Consider the following 20,126-nt stretch of genomic DNA (forward strand, 5'->3'; position numbering starts at 1 on the left):
AACAAAACAAACAAAAAAAAAATCACAATTTGAAAGGACCTCACAATGAACTATTTCACCCCATTCTTTCATAAGCAAGTCTTATAACATATAAGAATTTCCCATGTTTTGTTATTGGTGCTGAAGCTACATAGGTTAATGGTTTCCAATTGTGTTGGCTTGACATTCCAAGCAATTTGCAAATCAGATTTTGAGAGTCATACTTGTTAAACATCCAAAAGCGCTGATATTCAGAGAATTATGAAGAAGGGAAAAGAGGGGGGAGAAAAAGGAGAAGAATGAGAAGAATGAGAACAAGAAGAATGTATGCTGAGATTTAATGTTTATAACCTGCTTTAACTCTGTAATCTCATTTAAGGCTCCCAACCACCCAGTGAGGTATGTCCTACTATTATCCCCATTTTACAAATGACAAAACTTAGGCTAAATGTCTTTACCATAGAGAGCTAGCAAGCATCTGTCAAAGTATGAACTCAATTCTTCCTGACTCCAAGTCCAATATTCTACATTATTAAGCTAGCCCCCAAAAAATTTACCTTGGCCTGGGAGAAAAAATAAATAGATAAACAGATATATATATCTGTTTATCTATTTATTTTTATGCACATACATACATATATATACAAATAATAGGAAAGAAGTTATAATTTTAGATTACTACTCCTGTTCAATTACCATAACATTGCATTAACATGTAAGGACCTTGAGGAACAATGTCATTTTCACCACTACATAGCACATAGAAAGCAATAAATCAATCTGTTTAATCTAATGTGTGGATATAATTAATAACAAAGGTTGATACATAAGTCTATACCTTCACAAAGTAAAATAAGATTGATTGCTAGTAATTCTTATGTATATGATCATGATAATAATTAGTTTTTCTATATGTTTCAAGGTTGGCAAAGTATTCTACAAATATTATCTCATCTTATCCTTATATACGTGCTTTGACATAAGTTTTGTAATTATCCCCATTTTAGAGATGAAGAAACTTTGTCTGAAAGAAGCAAAGCAATTGGCCCAGGGTCACACATTTAGTAAGTACCTGAGGCAAAACCTGAACTTCTATCTCCAAGTCCAACACTCTCTCTACTATATCACTTAGCTTCCTAGGTGAAGTTTAACTCTAATTTTCCCTATTGCTACCTTATAGTTTTTACTCCCAACATGGAAAAAATATATTATGGGTAAAGTGGGTTCTCTTCAAAACTTTTTTCACTGCCTCCTTCACATCCTTGTTTCTCAGGCTATAGATGATGGGGTTCAACATGGGAATCACAATGGTATAAAATGCAGACACCACCATGTCATGGCTCAGGGAGTAGCTGGAAGTGGGCCTCAGGTACATGAAGAGAATGGTGCCATGGTAGATGGCTACCCCTGTCAGGTGGGAACCACAAGTTGAGAAGACTTTCTTTCTCCCTTCAGCTGAATGAATCCTCAGAATGGCAGCCAAGATGAAGCCATAAGAAACCAGGACAATCAGGATGGTGAAGATTTCAATTGAGCTCACAAAGATGAAAAGCAGCAGTTCATTGACATGAGTGTCAGAACAGGAGATGGCCAGGAGTGGAGGGATATCACAGAAGAAGTGTTTGATTACATTGGATGCACAAAAAGACAAACTAAATGTAGCCACAGTATGCAAAATAGCATGTGACATACCCCCTACATATGAGCCAATGATGAGAGGCACATACACTCGTGGAGACATGATGGCTGTGTACAACAGAGGGTTACAGATTGCAATGTAGCGGTCATATGCCATAGCAGCCAAAAGGAAACACTCAGTGGTCCCAAAAGTAACAAAGAAAAGCATCTGCACAACACAACCAGGAAAGGAAATAAGTTTATTTTCTGCTAAGAAATTTACCAGCATCTTAGGTGTGATAACTGAGGAATGGCAAACATTCAAGAAAGATAAGACACTAAGGAAATGGTACATGGGGGTATGGAGTCGGGAATCAACAACAACTAACACAACTAATCCCAGATTTCCCACTAAGGTAAAGAGATAAATTGCAAGGAACAGCAAGAAGAGGATGACTTGCAGAGCTAGCTGGTCTGTGAAGCCAATTAAAACAAACATGGTGACCTCAGTATTATTAGGCATGTTTTCTTTTGCATTTATCCAACTCTGAGGATAAAGAGAGAGTAATAAGTATAAGTGAAATATGCAGCATTCTGTTATATTCTAGAAAATCTAAACCTCATGAATGAGTTGTGATAGCATTGTGGTGGTTCCTTTGATGCCCTTCCTTATATAGAAAGTGAATTTCCTGAATCTTCTATGAATGTTCATTCAAAGATTATGTTTAAAAGCAAAGATGAACCCATGATCCTTTTTCCAAAGCTAAACAGAATCATGCGATAATACACTATAATTAAATTCTACTAGTAAGAAACTTGTCCTTTTGGATGTTTCAAGAACAACCATTCGTTCCTAAAGAAAGAGACTTTGAATGGATAATTTTGGACTTTACTACCACTGAAATCCACTTATAATCTATATAAATATGTGCAGTGTTTAATGTTTTCTAATGGTCACATTGCCAGTGATTACCAGTTCTCATGCTACAGAAAACAATCAGAGTCATGGGATAAAATTCTGGTTCTGCTACTTACTACCTGTATGACTGTGAAGTCATTGATCTTTCCTCATTCTCATTTTCTTTTTTTACACATCAAGGGCATTGATTGGATAGCTATTCTATGATCTATTCTGACTCTAGAGGTATGATCCCAATAAATTGTTGAACTTAATTGCAAGATTTAATATTTTCCGACACATATTTAAATTAAAGACTGAGACCTCTAGAAGAGAATCTTAGTACCTCATAGAAAGTAAGTGCTGAAACACATCAGAGGGCATCCAATCCAACCTGGACATGAATCCATAAAACATAAATAACAAGTGGTTATCCATGTTCCATTTGAAGATGACCAATAAAAAAGAGCCCAATACCCTCAAAAGCAACACATTATTTTTTTTTACTTCTCTGATTATTAGAAAAGTATCTTTTATAGACAAATTGACTTCTCAGAACCCTAGCTACTTTACTCTCCCTAAAATTTATTTTTTTTCTAGACTATATATTTCTACTACCTTCAAAAAATCTCTTCATTGTCCCAAACTACTTTTTATGCATTGTGTAGCACTTCAAGTTTACAACTTCATAAATTAAATGAATCCCATGACGTATGTGTTTCAAGAAGTATTATCTTCACAAAGTGAATACGACAAATATCAAGATATATAAGTGCACAATATGAGACCGAGGATGCTAACACATTTATCTATTATGTTCTAGTACCTGGGAAATGCTTAACAAATTCTTGCTGACTGACTCCAAGTACATCATGCTGCCAAGGCCACTTGGTGAATACTTAGTGAAACTCTCATCTCATAGATTTTACTATGTAACTATAGAAAAAAAAACTCCCTGGCTTTCTTATTCATCAATTTTAAGATGAGGAGGTTAAATTAATACTTATTGCCACTGTGTCTATGATTCTATGTCTATAGAAGGCTTCTGACTTGCTAGTAACTCTGTAAAAAAAAGGACTGTATATAGTTATTCAGGCATAAATCTGTAATTTTAAAATGGAGTGCAAAGACAGGAGCCATGTCTTCTCCATCTTTGTATCTTGCAAAGTACCTAATGCAGGTGCACTGCCTGGCACTCAACAGGCATTTCATAATTGTAAGTTAATTGACATTGACATTTTTCTAAGTATTTATTCAATGAATGAATATATGAAAATAAACCTGACCAAAGTTAGTCCTCTTCAGCTTAATGTAGATGATATGGTCATAAAAGACTAAAGTGCACAAGAAAAACAAATTTAGATTGGAGTGTTCATCCTTATAGGGTGCCAGACAAGAGAGATCGTGGGTGACTTAATGAAAAAGATGTACTCAAGCTCAGGATTAGAAAGTTACTGTAATTCTCCCCAGGTCAGATCTAATTTCAAAATCGTCCATCCTACCTGTGTAATAGAAGAACAGAGATTGTAGGTTAAATAAATTATGACTGTCCTATATTTAAACACTTACATCAATTTTCACCTAATTATTCAGTGTCTCGGGGGGAATAGTCCTAGAGGGATCCAACTTATTCCACTTCTGGGATAAAGAAGCACCTAAAGACTGTAAACAAATGTGTAAGTAGATCTTTTTAGGAAAATAGTGGAGATGTGAAAGACTACTTTCTAGAGTCCTTCCTTCTCCTGGATTATGAAACAGAGTAAATATTTAACAGAAACATATTATAGTAGAACATTATATAGAGAGTAAAATAATGTGGGTTATAGTCACATGTCTGCCACTTTTTTTTAAGTGAGATAAGAATTACAGAACATATGTTCTCTGACCATTACCTTCTTTATCTAAAAGTATGAAATAATAATAACCGCCATATTCAAAGGATTCAGAACTTTTTATGCACTAATGTTTTTGTAGTTTCATTCAGTCCTTCAGACACAGTCAAATCATGGAATGGAAGAAGCTTTGGTTCTCCAAGAATATGTCAATGGAGTAAAGGTTCCAGAGGACCATATTATACTTGAAAAGTTTTAAATGAGAGATTGATGGCAGGTTTTATTTTCCTGACATCTTAGCTTCAGATTAGCTAAACACATGAAGGGCTTCTAAACACTTTGGTGAGGTGAGAGAAAGATGGGGAACTGCCTACATCAGGATTCCAGCAGAAGCCAGGAGAGGCCAGCCAGAGCTGCACAACCAGGAACCCAGGAGCTTGCAATTCATGCCTGGGGCCACATGGAAACTTTGCTGCAAGGTGCTGAGTGTGCTTTTTTGTTGCCTTCCTCTGGAATGCTTGGGACCCAGGACGGGGGGAGGGGCTGGAGTTGACTATGGTGGGTGGGTGGGAAGTGCTTTGGACCCCCAAGGACCCCACCCTCTGGGCTTTGTTTCCCAGCTGCCCCTCAGGGCTGCAAAGGAGGGTGCTGGAGCAGTGTGGGGAGGACACATCCTCAAGAGAACTTTATTTGGACTTTGTGTTGCAACTTTGCTAATTAAATTATGCTGGTACCTGTGGGTACCAGGAGGAAGCCTGCAAGGGCTGAGTGAGAAGAACACCTCTCAAGAATTTTGCTTGGACATTCTGTACTGTTTAAACACTTTGACTTGCTTTGACTCAGGGGTAGATGGTATATTGTAAACAAGTATTTTAGGGATGATGTTAATATGTTTTCTTACTTTTTCCTGAATATGATCACGATGCATAATGCTTCTATTTCTTCCAGATTCCATGGCCATGTAATTTAGAATTTTGTTAGTTCATTGACCCTGGAGGGGTGGATTATATCATAGTGATTAAGGTGGGACTTTTTGCTGTTCTTCTCTTAAGTGCCTTTAAGGATTCTTGCCTTTGTTTGAAGGGGGCAGATAAAGTGGGGTTTTGCCTTGGAGTGTTTCTCAGCATTAAGACAATCAGAGAGTCATTGATTTGTATATGATGTGATATTAGGGATGGGGAAGTTTCACATACCCAGCCTAGGTGAGGTCAGAGCCCTCAGGGCTTCAAGCAGGATATAATTGAGGATAGATTGGCATTTGACTTTTGGGGCACACTCATGGAAGAAGTGTTGAGACTCTGGGCAAGCTGCAAATTGCCCCCAGCTTCACAACCAGATGTTGGTTCTTCTCTGGTAACTGTGTATTGTGATTTGAATCAGACAAGGTCTGCCTGTTGATGTTTGTATTTGCCTTGAACTTCAGGGGGCTGATCTTTTCCACCTAAACAGTGAATGATATTTGTATGTTTGATTAAACAGATTGTTTACCTCTTAAAGTTACTTTCCTTAGCAAAACAGATCAAAGGACCTGTGTTGGCAGCTTTCTGTGTGCTGGTTGTTGGTGGGTCTCACACCCCAACAGCAGCTGCTAGCAGATTGTTACTAAAATCCCTCAAGTATTGGAGGAACTCCATGTGCATAAATTTGTGCTTCCTATAATTTTGAAGTAAATATTCATACATAACAGTTAATACATAAAGTGGCTAAATTGAACTAGAGGACTGCTGACCACTTATGATTGGTCAAACATAATCACTGGGGTCTTTAGTCAAGGTGGAAATGAGAGACCCCTCATCCAACTAAGAGTATCATGTAGTAAGGATAAAACGTAACCTACCTAGTCTTACAAGAGTGGACACTAGGGCATTTCCTGTGCCATTTGTGTATCTCCAAATGCAGACATTTCATTTCTTTGGTGCTGATTAGAGAACAACTGTATAAGTAACTTAATAAATGTTCGTTGGATTGGAATACATTGAAAAGTGACCACAACAGCCGGAATGTTTCCACTTTCAGTTCTATAGAAAACTAGTTCCTCATGTTCTCCAGTTGAACTTTGATCAATGAAAATGAACACCCTTACATCTTTAACAATCCCAGTAAAATAACAATCTTTGTGTACATCATCTTGGCCTAAGGAAGTTATAGGGTAAGTAAGTATTGAGTGACACTACTATTCACCATGTGGATTTGTTCAACTCGAAGAGACCATACCCGGGCATTTTCACACTCCCCTTGGTGGTTGAGGGTACTTGCCCTACGGGCATAACTAGCAAAGAATATTCAAGTCTTAATGATTCTCAAGAGTGGACAAACTTCTGCCTTCCAAATGTGTCTCTGTTTACAAAGGCTGCACCAATTCTAACTATGATGTGTATCTGTTATTTCATTTTTACTCAATTAGAATCAGCTCTTAAGCCCATGCCTCAGGCAATCCTTGTTTCAGCCCTGAATTTACTATGACTAACTAAACCCTACTCATTTTATCTTGGAAAAATGATTCTACTTCCCACATGAACAGACCCAACATGTTGAGCTCGAAAAGGAGTTGATTAGAAATAAAATAAATAAAAGTAAAGAATAACACAAGTTAGTATTTTGTCCAATATTTGGGGGTTTACAAAGTGCTTTACATAGATTACTTCACTTGATCCTCACAGACATTTTGTAAGAAGGAGGCTATTATTGTCCACTTTTAAAAATGAGAAAACTGAGGATGAGAAAAGTTACAAGACTTGCTCTGGGTCTAATATCTATTAACGTCTGAGCCAGGATATCAACTCAAGTCTTTCCTACTCAAGGGACATAATAACATTATTCATAGTATCACCTTGCTGCCCCTGAAAAAAATCAAAATCCTGTACTCCTTCAAGTCCACAACCTCTCCCATGTGCAAACAAACTCCAAGTAATCCACATTTCTTTTTTTTCTTTTACCAGAGGTTATGGACATGCCCAGTTTAATCAATCAATCATTTGACAAGAATTTATTAAATGCTTCTTATACGCTGGTCATTGTACCAACCTCTGTGAGTACAAAAGAAGGCAAGGACATCAAAATAATCTCTGCTCTCAAGAAGCATAAATACCAATAAGGTAAATAACACATAAATAAATAGGCTTAAATAACATCTGCACATGATAAAAGGAAGGCAACTTTCAATGTCCATAACTGCTTCTTCTATGATGTAACAAAGTATTTTTGAACATCCTGTCCACCTAATGTTCAATTCACATATCCAGAATGAATAATCCATGGGTAAAGGACCAAGAAATTGGTATATCTCCTAACTTGGGACATGGAATTCAATATATGATATGAATTAGAACTCAGGGACAACTTTGGAAATCCTCAGTATTGGGAGGAATGGAAAAGAAGATAGGTATGTTTTATATGTGTTTTCTACACTTCCCTGATGCTGGCCAGATTGTGGGCTGGAACACACACTCACTCTCTCCCTCCCCCACCCACACCTCTATCCTTCTCTTTATCAACTAAGGGTGTCAAAAGAGTTTTCAGACAGTTGGGCAGATTCTCCAGGCAGAAGGCATTATTCATTTATTTTCAGTTTCTCCTCTCCAACAAATTATGCCACCCTAATAAATTGAATGATGGTGTCCTATCAATGCGTACACTGTGGTTTGGGAGATAGGGTTCAATAGAGAACGGACAATATAGATGTAAGTTGAAGACAGAAACCAAAATTGCTCTCATTAAAAGAAAAATAATTGTGATTCACTCTGCCTCATCCCTTGGTATAAATTCAGAATGTGAACAGAATGAGTTTTGAGTGCCTAAATGCCCACAAACTTGCCTCTTGGTGTTCTAGGATGTTATTGTAGACGAGTGTCAATCGGATGAGACCATCTACATGGTGACAGAGCATCAATTTAGATATTGCTCTCCTTTGTGTAGACAAATTTACCTTTCCCTGGTTCAAGGCCACCTCCCAGGAGGCACACCGCCCCCGGCACCCCTCTGCAGACATCGAGCGCACGAGAAAAGGAACCAAGAAAGGAAGGATCCAGCCGGCCGGTTCCACTCTCCCGGCTCTGCCATCTCGGCTTTATTCGCGCAGCTTTCACCTTCTTCCCCATCCCGAGACGGAACATTCTCGTCGGATGTTGTTCTAACCTTAGCGCTGCGCACACTCTCGGTTCCCTGCTCGCCGCCCCATACACCACCCCCCTCACCCCTAACTGCGTTCCCGCACGCCACAGGGAGCGTCCACCCCGCCCCCCCACACACACACACTCCGACCTCCTACCCGGCTCGCCCCGCTCCTGCGCACACCGCTCACCATCGCCCGTCAAACCCCGCAGATGCTGAGGGAGGAACAAGCCAGCCGTCCCGCTGGGATGCTCCCTTCCTGCCTCCTTCTGGGCTTGGGCTCAGCCTTAACCTCAGTCTCAGCCTCACACTCACTGTCACGCCCCGCCCCCCTTGCCCTCCTCCTCCCCTCCACAATCGCCCTAGGTGGCAACAAACCCGCCCGCCCACGGGTCAACTCATTATGATGTCAGAGAGCAAGCCTAGAATGACTGGCTCCCTCATTGGTCCTATAGTGTTGGGTTGACACCTGTGGTGGCGGGCGGGTTGTCAGGTGGGGCAAGTGAGTGAGGCAGTAGGGGGGATATAAGGGGGCGTGGGTGGCGAGGCGGGGGTAGCTGTGTGTGTGGAGGGCGCCGGCAGTGGTGGACGGGCGAGGGTCGGAAGGCGCCTTTCCGGTGGCCATGGGGTGCGAGTTAAAGTTCTTCGAGTTGGTGATCCGCGTCCCAGGGGACCTGGAGACGGAGCTGCCCGGTTGCCCCGAGGAGCTGCTGTGGCGCGTGGAGAAAGGGCGCTGGCGGTTGCCGGAGAACGGGGAGCTGGACATGGAGGTGGTGGAGCAGGGGCAGGTGACAGTGGCGAACCTGATCCAGAGATCGTTCATGGCGTTCTGGGAATTCCTGAACCAGAAGCCCGGGGTGCGCTACTACGTACAGCTGGAGAAGGGCGAGCGCTACTTCCACCTGCACGTCCTGTTCGAGACCGTAGGCGTGAAGTCGATGGTGCTAGAGCGCTACGTGAACCAGGTGCGGTACGTGCTGGTGGCCGAGGTGTATGAGGGACACGAGCCGCTGCTGGAGAACTGGCTGAGCTTGAGCAAGACCAAGAAGGTTGGGGGCTCGGAAAAGATCCACGACTGCGGCTACATCGAGACGTACCTGATGGCCAAGACGCAGCCGGAGTTCCAGTGGGCCTGGACAAACATTGACAAATACGAGGAGGTGGTCCTGAACGTGCCCAGGAGGCTGCAGATCGCCGGCGACGCGTTGTCGGAGGGCCCTGTGGCTTCCCGGGGGCCGGGCAGCGGGTGGTCGCCGGGTTCGGGTGGTGCCCCGGGCGGGACGCAGGAAGCGCGTCAGGCGCAGCAGTACATCGAGCTGGTGGACTGGCTGGTGGAGGAGGGGATCACCTCAGAGAAGCAGTGGATCTTGCAGAATCGGAAAAGCTACCTCACCTTGCAGGCCACCTTCAACCGGGCTCAGCAGATCCGGGCCGCTCTGGACACGGCGGCCAAGATCATGACCCTGCAGCGAGACGCCTCGCGGTACCTGATCCCCGAAGGCCGGGTGGATGTGGAGCGCATCGAGGGCAATCGCATCTACAAGATCTTTCATTTGAATGGCTACGATGCCCTGTACGCCGGCAGCATCCTGGTGGGCTGGTGCCGCCGGGAGTTCGGCAAGAGGAACACCGTGTGGCTCCACGGCCCGGCGACCACGGGCAAGACGAATATCGCCGAGGCCATCGCGCATTCCGTGCCCTTCTTCGGGTGCGTGAATTGGACCAACGAGAACTTTCCTTTCCACGACTGTGTGGACAAGATGCTGATCTGGTGGGAGGAGGGCAAGATGACCGCTCGGGTATTGGAGACCGCCAAAGCCGTGCTGGGGGGTTCCAAGGTACGGGTGGACCAAAAGTGCAAGAGCTCCGTGTCCTTGGACCCGACTCCGGTGATCATCACTTCCAACACCGACATGTGCCAGGTGGTGGACGGCGGGGCCACGGCTTTCCAGCACCAGCAGCCCCTGCGGGACCGCATGTTCAAGTTCCAGCTCCTGGAGAGGCTTCCCGATGACTTTGGCAAAGTGACGCGAGACGAGGTGCAGCAGTTTTTCAAGTGGGCGTCCCTGAATGCGGTTCCCGTGACCCGCGAGTTCGCGGTCCGCAAGATGGGTGCCTCCGAGTGCTCCCGCAACGCTCGTAAACGGAATCCGGAGGTGCTGCCGCGGCCGCGCGCCACTGGGGCCTGTGGATCTCCGGGTGACGCGCCTCCTACCAAAAAGGTGATTTTCTTTCGGACTCTGAAAGACGCGGAGGTGGAGTCGAACTTGGCCGTTGTGAGAAGTTTCGACTTTGACCTTCGACCTGAAGACGCTGCTCCTTCTGGCTCTGGGGTTTCCGAACGTGATGCTGGAGATCGCTCGGAGTTTCCTAAATTTGATGGTGAAGATCCTGGTCTCGATGATCTCGACGGACGGGGGAACGATCTGAGACTTGTTGGGAGGAGCTTGGAGCATCGCTCCAACCGAGCTGCGGCTGGAGGATCGGGGGTTGGCGGTGTGCTGGGGTGGGCGCGGGCGGGTAGGCCAAGTGGATCTCTGACATCCAGACCTGGGAGGCACGGGAGAGTGTGAGTGGCGATAATAAAGCCGAGATGAAAGAGATGGGAGAGTGTTTTCTTGAAAGCTGATCCTCAGCCTAACCCTAAACCTGACCCTAAATGCGGCCCGGCTCTAACCCTAATCCTAACCCCAACCCCAATCCCGAGCCTAAGTGCAGGCCTAAACTTCAGGGTGCCGCGGCGAAATGCAAGAGAGGTGGACACCCGCCCCCGTCACAGACAAATGTCAGAGGGCGGAGAGTGTTCGTTTGCCTGGGAACCCGGGAGGGAAACCCTGACCCTAATCCCCAACTTCAGGGTGCCTTGGCGGAATGGCCGAGAAGGGAACGCAGGCCACGGTCCCAGAAGCCAGAGCCGGGAGACTTCGTTTGCCGCCGAATATCAGTCATAAGCTGTGGTACAACGCAGGAAACTTAATGAGTTATTTCTGTGCAGTACAGTGCATATCTGTAGTAAGGCAAAAACACGACACACAAAGTTATCACTGATAAAATTTTAGCTATTTGGAGAGTCTAATTGTCTAAAGTCAAAGCTCAATAGGAAGAATGCATTTTTTTAGAAATTAATGTCTTCACAATACCACTGTATGATAAAAAAATTATACACAAAATTAATATATTAAGCAAACATAGGGTGCGCAGGAGATCTAGATATCAGAGCACATTTACAGACACTGGTTTTCTTCAGTTGTCAAGGAATGTGTCAGTACATTCCTGAGATTGAGTTGGTTTTAGAGGAGCCTGGCATATTTGAGTTACTAATGCTTCCGGCTGGTCATCCTAGATATGATCTAGGACTTATTTCAATGTTGAATAGATTTTTCTCCCACAATGCTTGCATCTATCAGAGATGGGGCATGAGAGCAGTGAATAGGAGGGTCATTGTTCCTGGAATGGTGCCGGGAGTACAATAGGAGATGAAGGGAAAGGAACACGTCTTATCCCTGATTCTTCTGGAGAGTCAAAATCATCCAAACCATTAATTCCTGCTTAAAGAATACAAAAGGAGATCAGCAGAAAAGAGTATCTAAGCAAGAATCATAAGAAATTGAACTCAATACTCAGCTGTTCAATAAAGCAAGTAACTAGATACTTGGGGAACAGCTTCTTTTTGACAAGAAACTACTGGGAGCGTTGCAAAACATTTGGCAGAAATTAGGTGTAGACTAACATTTCAAAACATGTACCATAATACAAGCAAAATGAATCCTTATCCTGGGGCAGCTAGGTGGCGCAGTGAATAGAGTACCAGCCCTGCAGTCAGGAGGACCTGAGTTCAAATCCAGCCTCAGACACTTGGCTCAATTGCTAGCTGTGTGACCTTGGGCAAGTCACTTAACCCCAATTGCCCTGCCTTCCCCCTCCAAAACAAAGTGAATCTTTATCCTGAATATAAAATGGTGACTTAGTAAGAAAAAACAGAAAAGAACCAGAGCAGGTACTTTTCATAGGTGTAAATAACAACCAAACAGTAGACAAGTATGTATGAAACATATACACCACGATAGGCAAAGGGACACAAAAAGAATGAACAAGTAACTGAATGAATGTTACGGAATTCATATTGCCAGATACAAAACTCAACCCTAGTTTTTCACGATTCCAAAGCCAGTCTTCCACCAATTTAGTCATGAGAAAGTTATATCTGTTCCTCAAGCAAACACTACAGAATAATAGGTTATCAGCCTAGCCACCAGCATTATACATTTACTTGATGTGCTCATTTGCTCATTCCCCCTCCAAGGAATGTGTATTTTCTTGGGGGAAAAGTAACAGTGTTGTCTCTCTATGCCAGTTATTTGGCAGCTATGCATATGGGGAAAAAATGATTAAATGCAATGAGTGCAGCAAAGGGATTAGGAAGCTGGCTTTGGGTGGGTTATCTACTGATCATTAATGAGATGACTTAATTAATAGTTTTATGAGAAGAAAAATGTGGATGGGTTGAAATGTTAACCACTTGAGCAACAAGAGATCACAGACACATTGAAATGTTGCGGATGAAATCAAAATACTAGATTCTGTCAAATTTTTAAGTATTTATTTTAACAAAATATCTGAATAATTTTACAGATTTGCAATGACTGATTACTTTTGAGACAGTCATCTCATAGGTAGACATACCCTAGTAACATACTTCACTTTTGTAAGACAATATTCTAGAATCTACGAAACTCTTTTAGTGCTTCTAGAATTTCATTAGTATAGAAATTTAATAGTGGAACAAAGTATATTCTTTATAGTAAAACCCAGAAAAATTTTCAGGAAAGTGATGAAATATTCTAACGATCTAATATTGAGATCATTTCACAAGGTGTCATTGAAGAATCCAACAAACAAGGAATAATACACATGTTATTTACCTTCTGATCTAAATAAATATTTGGTATATGTATATGTTGCTATATGTGATTTTAATACTTATATACTTCTGAGAAGTAACAGCATATTTGTTATAGAGTTTGCTTTTGAATCAAAAGACCTAAGTTCATATCATGCCTCTGACATATACAAACCAAGTAACATTTGGCATTAACATCTTAATATCTGTGGCCTCTCCTTAGGTCTATTTTATTATTTATTTTTTACTTATTAATTTGAGAGAGTGGAGAATTTTTCTTTTCAATTCCCACATTATGAGTTTCCTATACTATTAAAGTGAAAATTCTGGATCACAGTAATCCTCTAATAAACATATTTGAGAATATGCACACACAATCACACACACACACACGCACACACACACACACAGACACCTTTATTTATCTAAAAGACATGAGGGAAAATACTTAAATCCAATTTGGAGTAAAATTTAAAGAAATAGAATCGTATGCCTTTTAACATGGATCAACTATATTTCTCATCACCATTAAAATTCTTTAGGATAAAGCCTATTTCAGAATTTCTAACAGAATGTTCTGATACAGTGAAATTTATACATTAAGATTAGTACAAAAATTGAGGATATGTAGAGTGTTTTGAGCACTGCAGCAGGTATGTACTTATGCAATTACATATACACCAATTACATATAGATAGATACATACACTTATACATAATATAAATTAATCTTTAACATATAAAATCAAGATATATAAAATGGCCGAGATCATCATTGCTACCCTTGGTATCTGTCTCTTAGCCTCACATTGTATAATATTCCTGGTGCCCCAAATGTGTCCACAGGAAGGAAAATGGAAGCTCAAGGAAAGAGAATTTCTCTCACTTAAAACTTTTCAGAAACCTGAATAAGCAGATGAACAGAAAAATATCCAAGGACTCCTAAGGTTTGTGTAGTAACAATATTTAGACAGATTTTAAAAAGTCCTATCTTCTGGAAAGTGAGATTCATAATATGATAATTTCTCAGTATATTTATGTGTGATGCTGGTAGAGGTGGTAAGTTATGTCAATTTTTACTATGGATAAAATGTTGACTTAAAATTGATTGTAGATGCTAATCCCAGAAATATTCCCTGAGGAGATGACATATGTTAGTTCTTTTGAAGTTTTTCTGTTCTTTAGGGATAATGTCTCATGGGCACCAAGAAAGCCATAATTTCTCCTTGGTGCAGACTATATTAGTGACACCATAAGTGAGATACAGGAAATTCACTACAGGTGAGACTATTTCCCCCTTTGTTTTCATTTATTATTGTTGAGTTCTAAAAGATAATCACATTTAGTAATCTCTGGCTTAATATCTAGGTATCTCCAACAGGTTCCTGTGACTCCAGCTGAAAACCAATTATGTAGGCAACTTCACTACCAATGTTACAGGTAAGGCTTTTGAAGGTTGAATCAACTGAATTGCCAGTCTATCTATCATTCAGGGACTCCCAGTTAGCAAGGCAGAGAAGTATTCTAATGATAAGAATTGTCAGGGCAAGGTAGAAGCTATACAGTGCCATTTCTTCACATGGAATTTAATTGGAGAGATAAAATCCCCACTCAGACATGCTGCTTGAGGAACAAATCAATGACTTTCCTTGGAAGCCTCAATTCAGAGCCTAAATATTCTTGTCACCTTAGTGAACATGAAGGCTTATAAATATTGATACCAATGTTGTTTTATTCCACTTGACTGGATCATGCCTCTAAGCAACCATAACTTGGTAAATTCAGGAAGTTATGTGATACAATAGATGGAGTTCTTGGCCTCTGTCAGGACTGAGTTCAAATCCATTCTCAGAAACTATCTACCCGAATGACATTGAGCAAGTCAATAAACCATTGCCTGCCTCATTTTCCTCAAATGGAAAATGGAAAGAGCACCGACTTTCCAGGGTCGTTTGGAAAAATGATGGGGTACTACTTGTAAAAGGCTTGGCAGAGTTTCTGGAATGTAATGAATGTTATTTAAGTTCAAGCTAATTATTATTATTGTCATCATTACCATTGAATTGAGAACATATTTTTCATTCGGGAACAGAAAAAGTTTTATGTTTTACTCCATAGGATTTTGCCCAGGCATACTTTTGCAATCCCAGATATTGGCAAATTAAATGAATTTGTATAACATATATTATAATGGGGGAAGTGTAGCTGACTATAAAGTAGTTCAATTATCAAATCATATCTGCTCTTGCAACATGTATGAAATTAGGAATAAAATTTTGATGAAACGTTCCTCTAGGTTGGGCTCATTCTGGCTCTCAAACTCAAGACATTACTCATGATTTATAAAAGGAACACTAAAAGCAATGTCTACATCATTTGATTTGCACCAGGATAATATATCAAGGGTACTCATCTCCCTTCTGCATTCTCTAAAGTTAGAATTATATAGAGCATGCCTTGCAGAATGGTCCAATTTTCCATCGTTTTGGCTAGTGGCAACTTCAGAGTAGCAGTTTTGGAGGTTTCTATAATATTTATGGTGAACTTATAATTTCTAGAAATAAATGATAGGCCATAATCTCACAAGTATAACTTTACTACTCTGGTGGGGTTTTTTTTTGTTTGTTTGTTTTCTGAAAGTGGGTAGAGATAGAGATGCATTGAGCAACCCCCAAACATTAAAATAGCTTTGCATTTTATTTGGTTTGAAATACTGCCTCTTTAAACCAGGTGAAAACATCAAATTTGAATTTCCCTACTCCTCTTTTAAATGCCAGTTGGTTTGAACCCAGTGAGGCTTCCCTTCTAGTTTGAAAATAACGGAAGTTGCAGGTGACCATGAGTGATGAGGTGTCATTATAGTGGTATATTCAAAAGAGATCTGCCTCATGTATTTCACGTGACAGATTTCACTCGTTTGCTGATGTCCAGCCGGACCCCAAACCTATTTCTTTGACTCTTCCCTCACCCCTCACCCCACAAAATCGTAATATCCCAATATGAATGATTATGACTTGAAAAGTTCTAGATGAGAGCTGGAGCATAGATGCCTTCAAGTAACTACTGAAACCCACAAGGAAATAAGGATTTATTTCTGTTAACATTTACTCTTTCTGCATGTCCATCATACTGTGCTACAATACTAAATGCAGGGTAATAAGAGGTAGCTCATACAAGTGCTTTGAAAGTTGGAGAAGGTGCTTTATATGTGCTAACTTATTACAAATTTCAGCAGCAGAGTCTCCTGTGTCTAGAAACAGCAGGTACACACATTCCAAAACTCTCATTCAGTAATACTCATATGCATTATGTTTATATGGTCTCTGACAGATATCCAAGAGGATGAATTTTAAAATGTCAGTCTTCTTTCTTATCATTCCATATGCATACATTATAGATGCATATATTATGAAACCCCAATCTTCCTCAATAACTTGACCTGCCCTCCAGAAATTTGGCAAAACCAGTTCTTGAGCTATTTTCTCGTATCCTATTCCATCTAATTTCTTAGGTACTTTCATGGAGGGAGAGGCTCCTGCACATCGATCCTTTAAGATGTGAGGGGAAAGTCCATTTCACTTTGTCTGTTGCATCTGCGTATACTAAAGTTGTAATGGGTGAGGCAGGCTCAGGATTCTCAGGCTCCTTTATCATTTTTTCCAGATTAGGTTGCCTTGATGGACTTCATGGACCAACAGAATGGAACTTTAGGCAATTCAGTGACTGAATTCATTCTCATGGGAGTAACAGACCGCCCAGAGCTACAGGCCCCACTCTTTGGTGTGTTTCTATTCATCTATTTGGTCACAGTGGTGGGGAATTTGGGCATGATCATCCTAACAAAGATTGATTCTCACCTACAAACCCCCATGTACTTTTTCCTCAGGCATCTGGCATTTACTGATCTTGGTTATTCCACTGTCATTGGTCCCAAAATGCTTGTCAGTTTTGTAATAGAGAAAAATACCATTTCCTATAATTGGTGTGCAACCCAGCTAGCTTCCTTTGAGGTTTTCATTATCAGTGAACTTTTCATCCTGTCTGCCATGGCTTATGATCGCTATGTGGCTATATGTAAGCCCCTCCTCTACACAGTCATCATGTCAGACAAGGCATGTTTAGTCTTAGTGACCATCCCTTACCTCTATAGCACCTTTGTGGCATTGCTGGTCACAGCTAAGATTTTTATTTTGCCGTTTTGCAGATCCAATGTCATTAGGCATTTCTATTGTGATGGTCTTCCGTTACTGTCCATTGTATGTTCTGACACAAGTGAGATAGAATTAATTTTTCTGATCTTTTCTGCTTTAAATTTGCTTTCCTCCCTCTTAATTGTTCTTCTTTCCTATATTCTCATTGTTGTGGCCATCCTCAGGATGAATTCTGCTGAGGGCAGATCCAAAGCCTTCTCTACCTGTGGCTCCCATCTCACTGTGGTTGTTGTGTTCTATGGGACCCTTCTCTTCATGTACCTGCAGCCCAATTCTAGCCATTCCTTTGAGACAGATAAGATGGCCTCTGTGTTTTATACCTTGGTCATCCCCATGCTTAACCCTTTGATCTACAGTTTAAGGAACAAGGAGGTAAAAGGTGCCCTAAAAGGAGTACTAGAAAATCGATGCAAACTTCATATTTAATGTGAAATGTACAATGGTTACAATAAATTACCAGAGGTCAATAATTCTTTTTCCCCTCTGTCAATTTCTTCTGAGTTCCCTTTTTATTAATGAAAAAATCTTTCCACTCTCTCATTATTGCTTCAAGAAAATACACTATTCCTTGTTGGTACCAGTTAATAATGGACCTTTCAGTGAGTTTAGGTAAATTATTGGAGATCTTGTGGGTAACCTGATTGATGGGAATGGAAATTTGGGTATAATGGTTTATAAGGAAAAGTTTTCTTGACCTAGTAGTTCAAAAATTCCCTGGCAGATAACCATTCCTACCCACTTTTATTTATTTATTTATTTAGTTTGTAGCCTGCCCACAAAAGAACCCTAGCCTTTGAAGTTGGAAACTTTCCAGCCTAGAATACATCTCTGTATAGATTAAGAATAGATCAGCATTGTATAATGGGGAGAAAAGGAGCACTGACAAGGCAGTGAGTGTACATATCTGTTCCACTTTCTATAAGCATTGCCCTTGGGCAGTAAGGCAATTACTCTCGTCCTTAGTGTCATAAATATTGAGGTCATTGTTGTAGATACTCTCTGTTGCCTAGTTCAACAATATCTACGTAATTGTGTGGTGCAATCCAAATTATCTCCAGGATGGATAGAGGGATAGAAATGCATTCAGAAAGCAAGGAAACTAATGAAATCTACATCTGATGACAAGATTATCATACTGGAGCTTTATAATTTATTTTTTCTTCAAATTCCAGTAATTTTGGGATAGATTCACATTTAAATATTCTTATGGTTACATTTTTCTTTTTTTAAATTTTTTTTTCTGAGAGAGCTCATTCATGGCTTGTTTAGTTTCTTTTTCTTTCATTTTTTTGAATTCCATACTTTATTAGTTAATATTTTTGTGGCTTTCAGCATTGATTTCCACAAGATTTTGAGTTACAAATTTTCTCCCCATTTCAACCCTCCACCCCGCCACTCCAAGATGGCATAAATTCTGATTGCCCCATTCTTTCACCACCTTCCACTCCCCCCCATCCCTTTCCCCCTTACTTTCTTGTAGGGCAAGATCGATTTCTATGCCCCAGTGCCTGTTTATGTTATTTCCCAGTTGCATGCAAAACAACTTTTTTTTGACCATGTGCCTTTAAAACTTTGAGTTCCAAATTCTCTCCCCTCTTCCCTCCCTAACAACTCTCCCTAAGAAGGTAAGCAATTCTCACATCTCTTAATTAGACATTCTGATTAAGGATCAATTTCCTTAAAGTGAATACTCCCCTCGCCAATGTAGGCCTTTCTACAATTTCACAGATTGCTTAATGACTTGATCTGACTTTAAAAAAATGTATCATCTAGTCATCCATACCTCTTCAAACTGTGGCTGGCCTTTAGACCACAGGCATTTAGTCTGCCGCAGTGACTTTTTCAGAACTTTCCAATTTTAATAGCATCTTCAATTTTTAATATGAAGGCATAGTTTTTGAGAGCCTATGGTCCTGTTTAAGACTACATGACACATCAGAGGAATACTTAAGAGGAGATTTAATGGTCATAATACTAGGCAGTAAATAAATCTTTGTTAAGTATAAAAGAATCACTACTCAATTCTGAACCGGCTTATATAAACATAACAAGGAGGTAGTTATACCTTGCAATGGTAAAGTGATTGTGTACTGACTTTTTAGGAATAGACTGTTTTCCTGAAACATGTTTTATTTCTTGTGTAAAAAGAATTTAACATGAACCAAGGTCACCTACAATGGAGGCAATCATGTGGGAAATACCAGGGACCTGCTTCTGAGTGAAGGCTTTCTGGGGTCCCTTACCACATGGATATGGGTAGGCTCTTTCTGTTGGCTGTGTAGAAAGAATTGGCTGAGTCTTCAAAACTACCATATGGAAACAATCCTGGAATCCAGGGATAAAATTATTGTTTAGCCATAATATGGGCAGTGTTCAGAAACGTGGGTGAAGGAAGGCCCATCTTCCCTTTCCCGTAGGCCTTATGGACTCAAGAAATAGTCTTGGGGCTTTGGTCATGTTTTGTTTGTCCTTCTCAGTTTTAGGAGCAGAGAGCTGATTCTCAGACTTGGGATCTCAAGTCATGGGGATTTGGGGACCAGAATTCAAAGCTAGATGTTGCTTCTAGTTCATCAATAAACT

The 20,126-nt window shown here is 40.8% G+C and overlaps 2 protein-coding genes across 2 annotated transcripts; one reads left to right on the top strand and one right to left on the bottom strand.

Moving 5' to 3' along the window:
• Positions 1 to 1,162: 1,162 nt before the first annotated feature.
• On the bottom strand, positions 1,163 to 5,178 carry LOC118855078 (olfactory receptor 1094-like). Its single transcript, XM_036765199.1, has 2 exons — positions 5,166 to 5,178; positions 1,163 to 2,124 (listed from the first exon to the last, which is right to left on the bottom strand). The coding sequence occupies exon 2, from the start codon at positions 2,117 to 2,119 to the stop codon at positions 1,163 to 1,165; it is 957 nt and encodes a 318-aa protein (XP_036621094.1). The 5' UTR covers positions 2,120 to 2,124; positions 5,166 to 5,178.
• An 11,834-nt stretch (positions 5,179 to 17,012) lies between these two features.
• LOC118853612 (olfactory receptor 8K1-like) lies at positions 17,013 to 17,972 on the top strand. The gene has a single exon (XM_036763773.1). It carries the CDS (start codon positions 17,013 to 17,015, stop codon positions 17,970 to 17,972), a length of 960 nt encoding a protein of 319 aa, XP_036619668.1.
• Positions 17,973 to 20,126: the final 2,154 nt, after the last annotated feature.

The sequence above is a fragment of the Trichosurus vulpecula genome, chromosome 6 (genome assembly GCF_011100635.1).
Source record: "Trichosurus vulpecula isolate mTriVul1 chromosome 6, mTriVul1.pri, whole genome shotgun sequence".
Lineage (NCBI taxonomy): Eukaryota > Metazoa > Chordata > Mammalia > Diprotodontia > Phalangeridae > Trichosurus > Trichosurus vulpecula.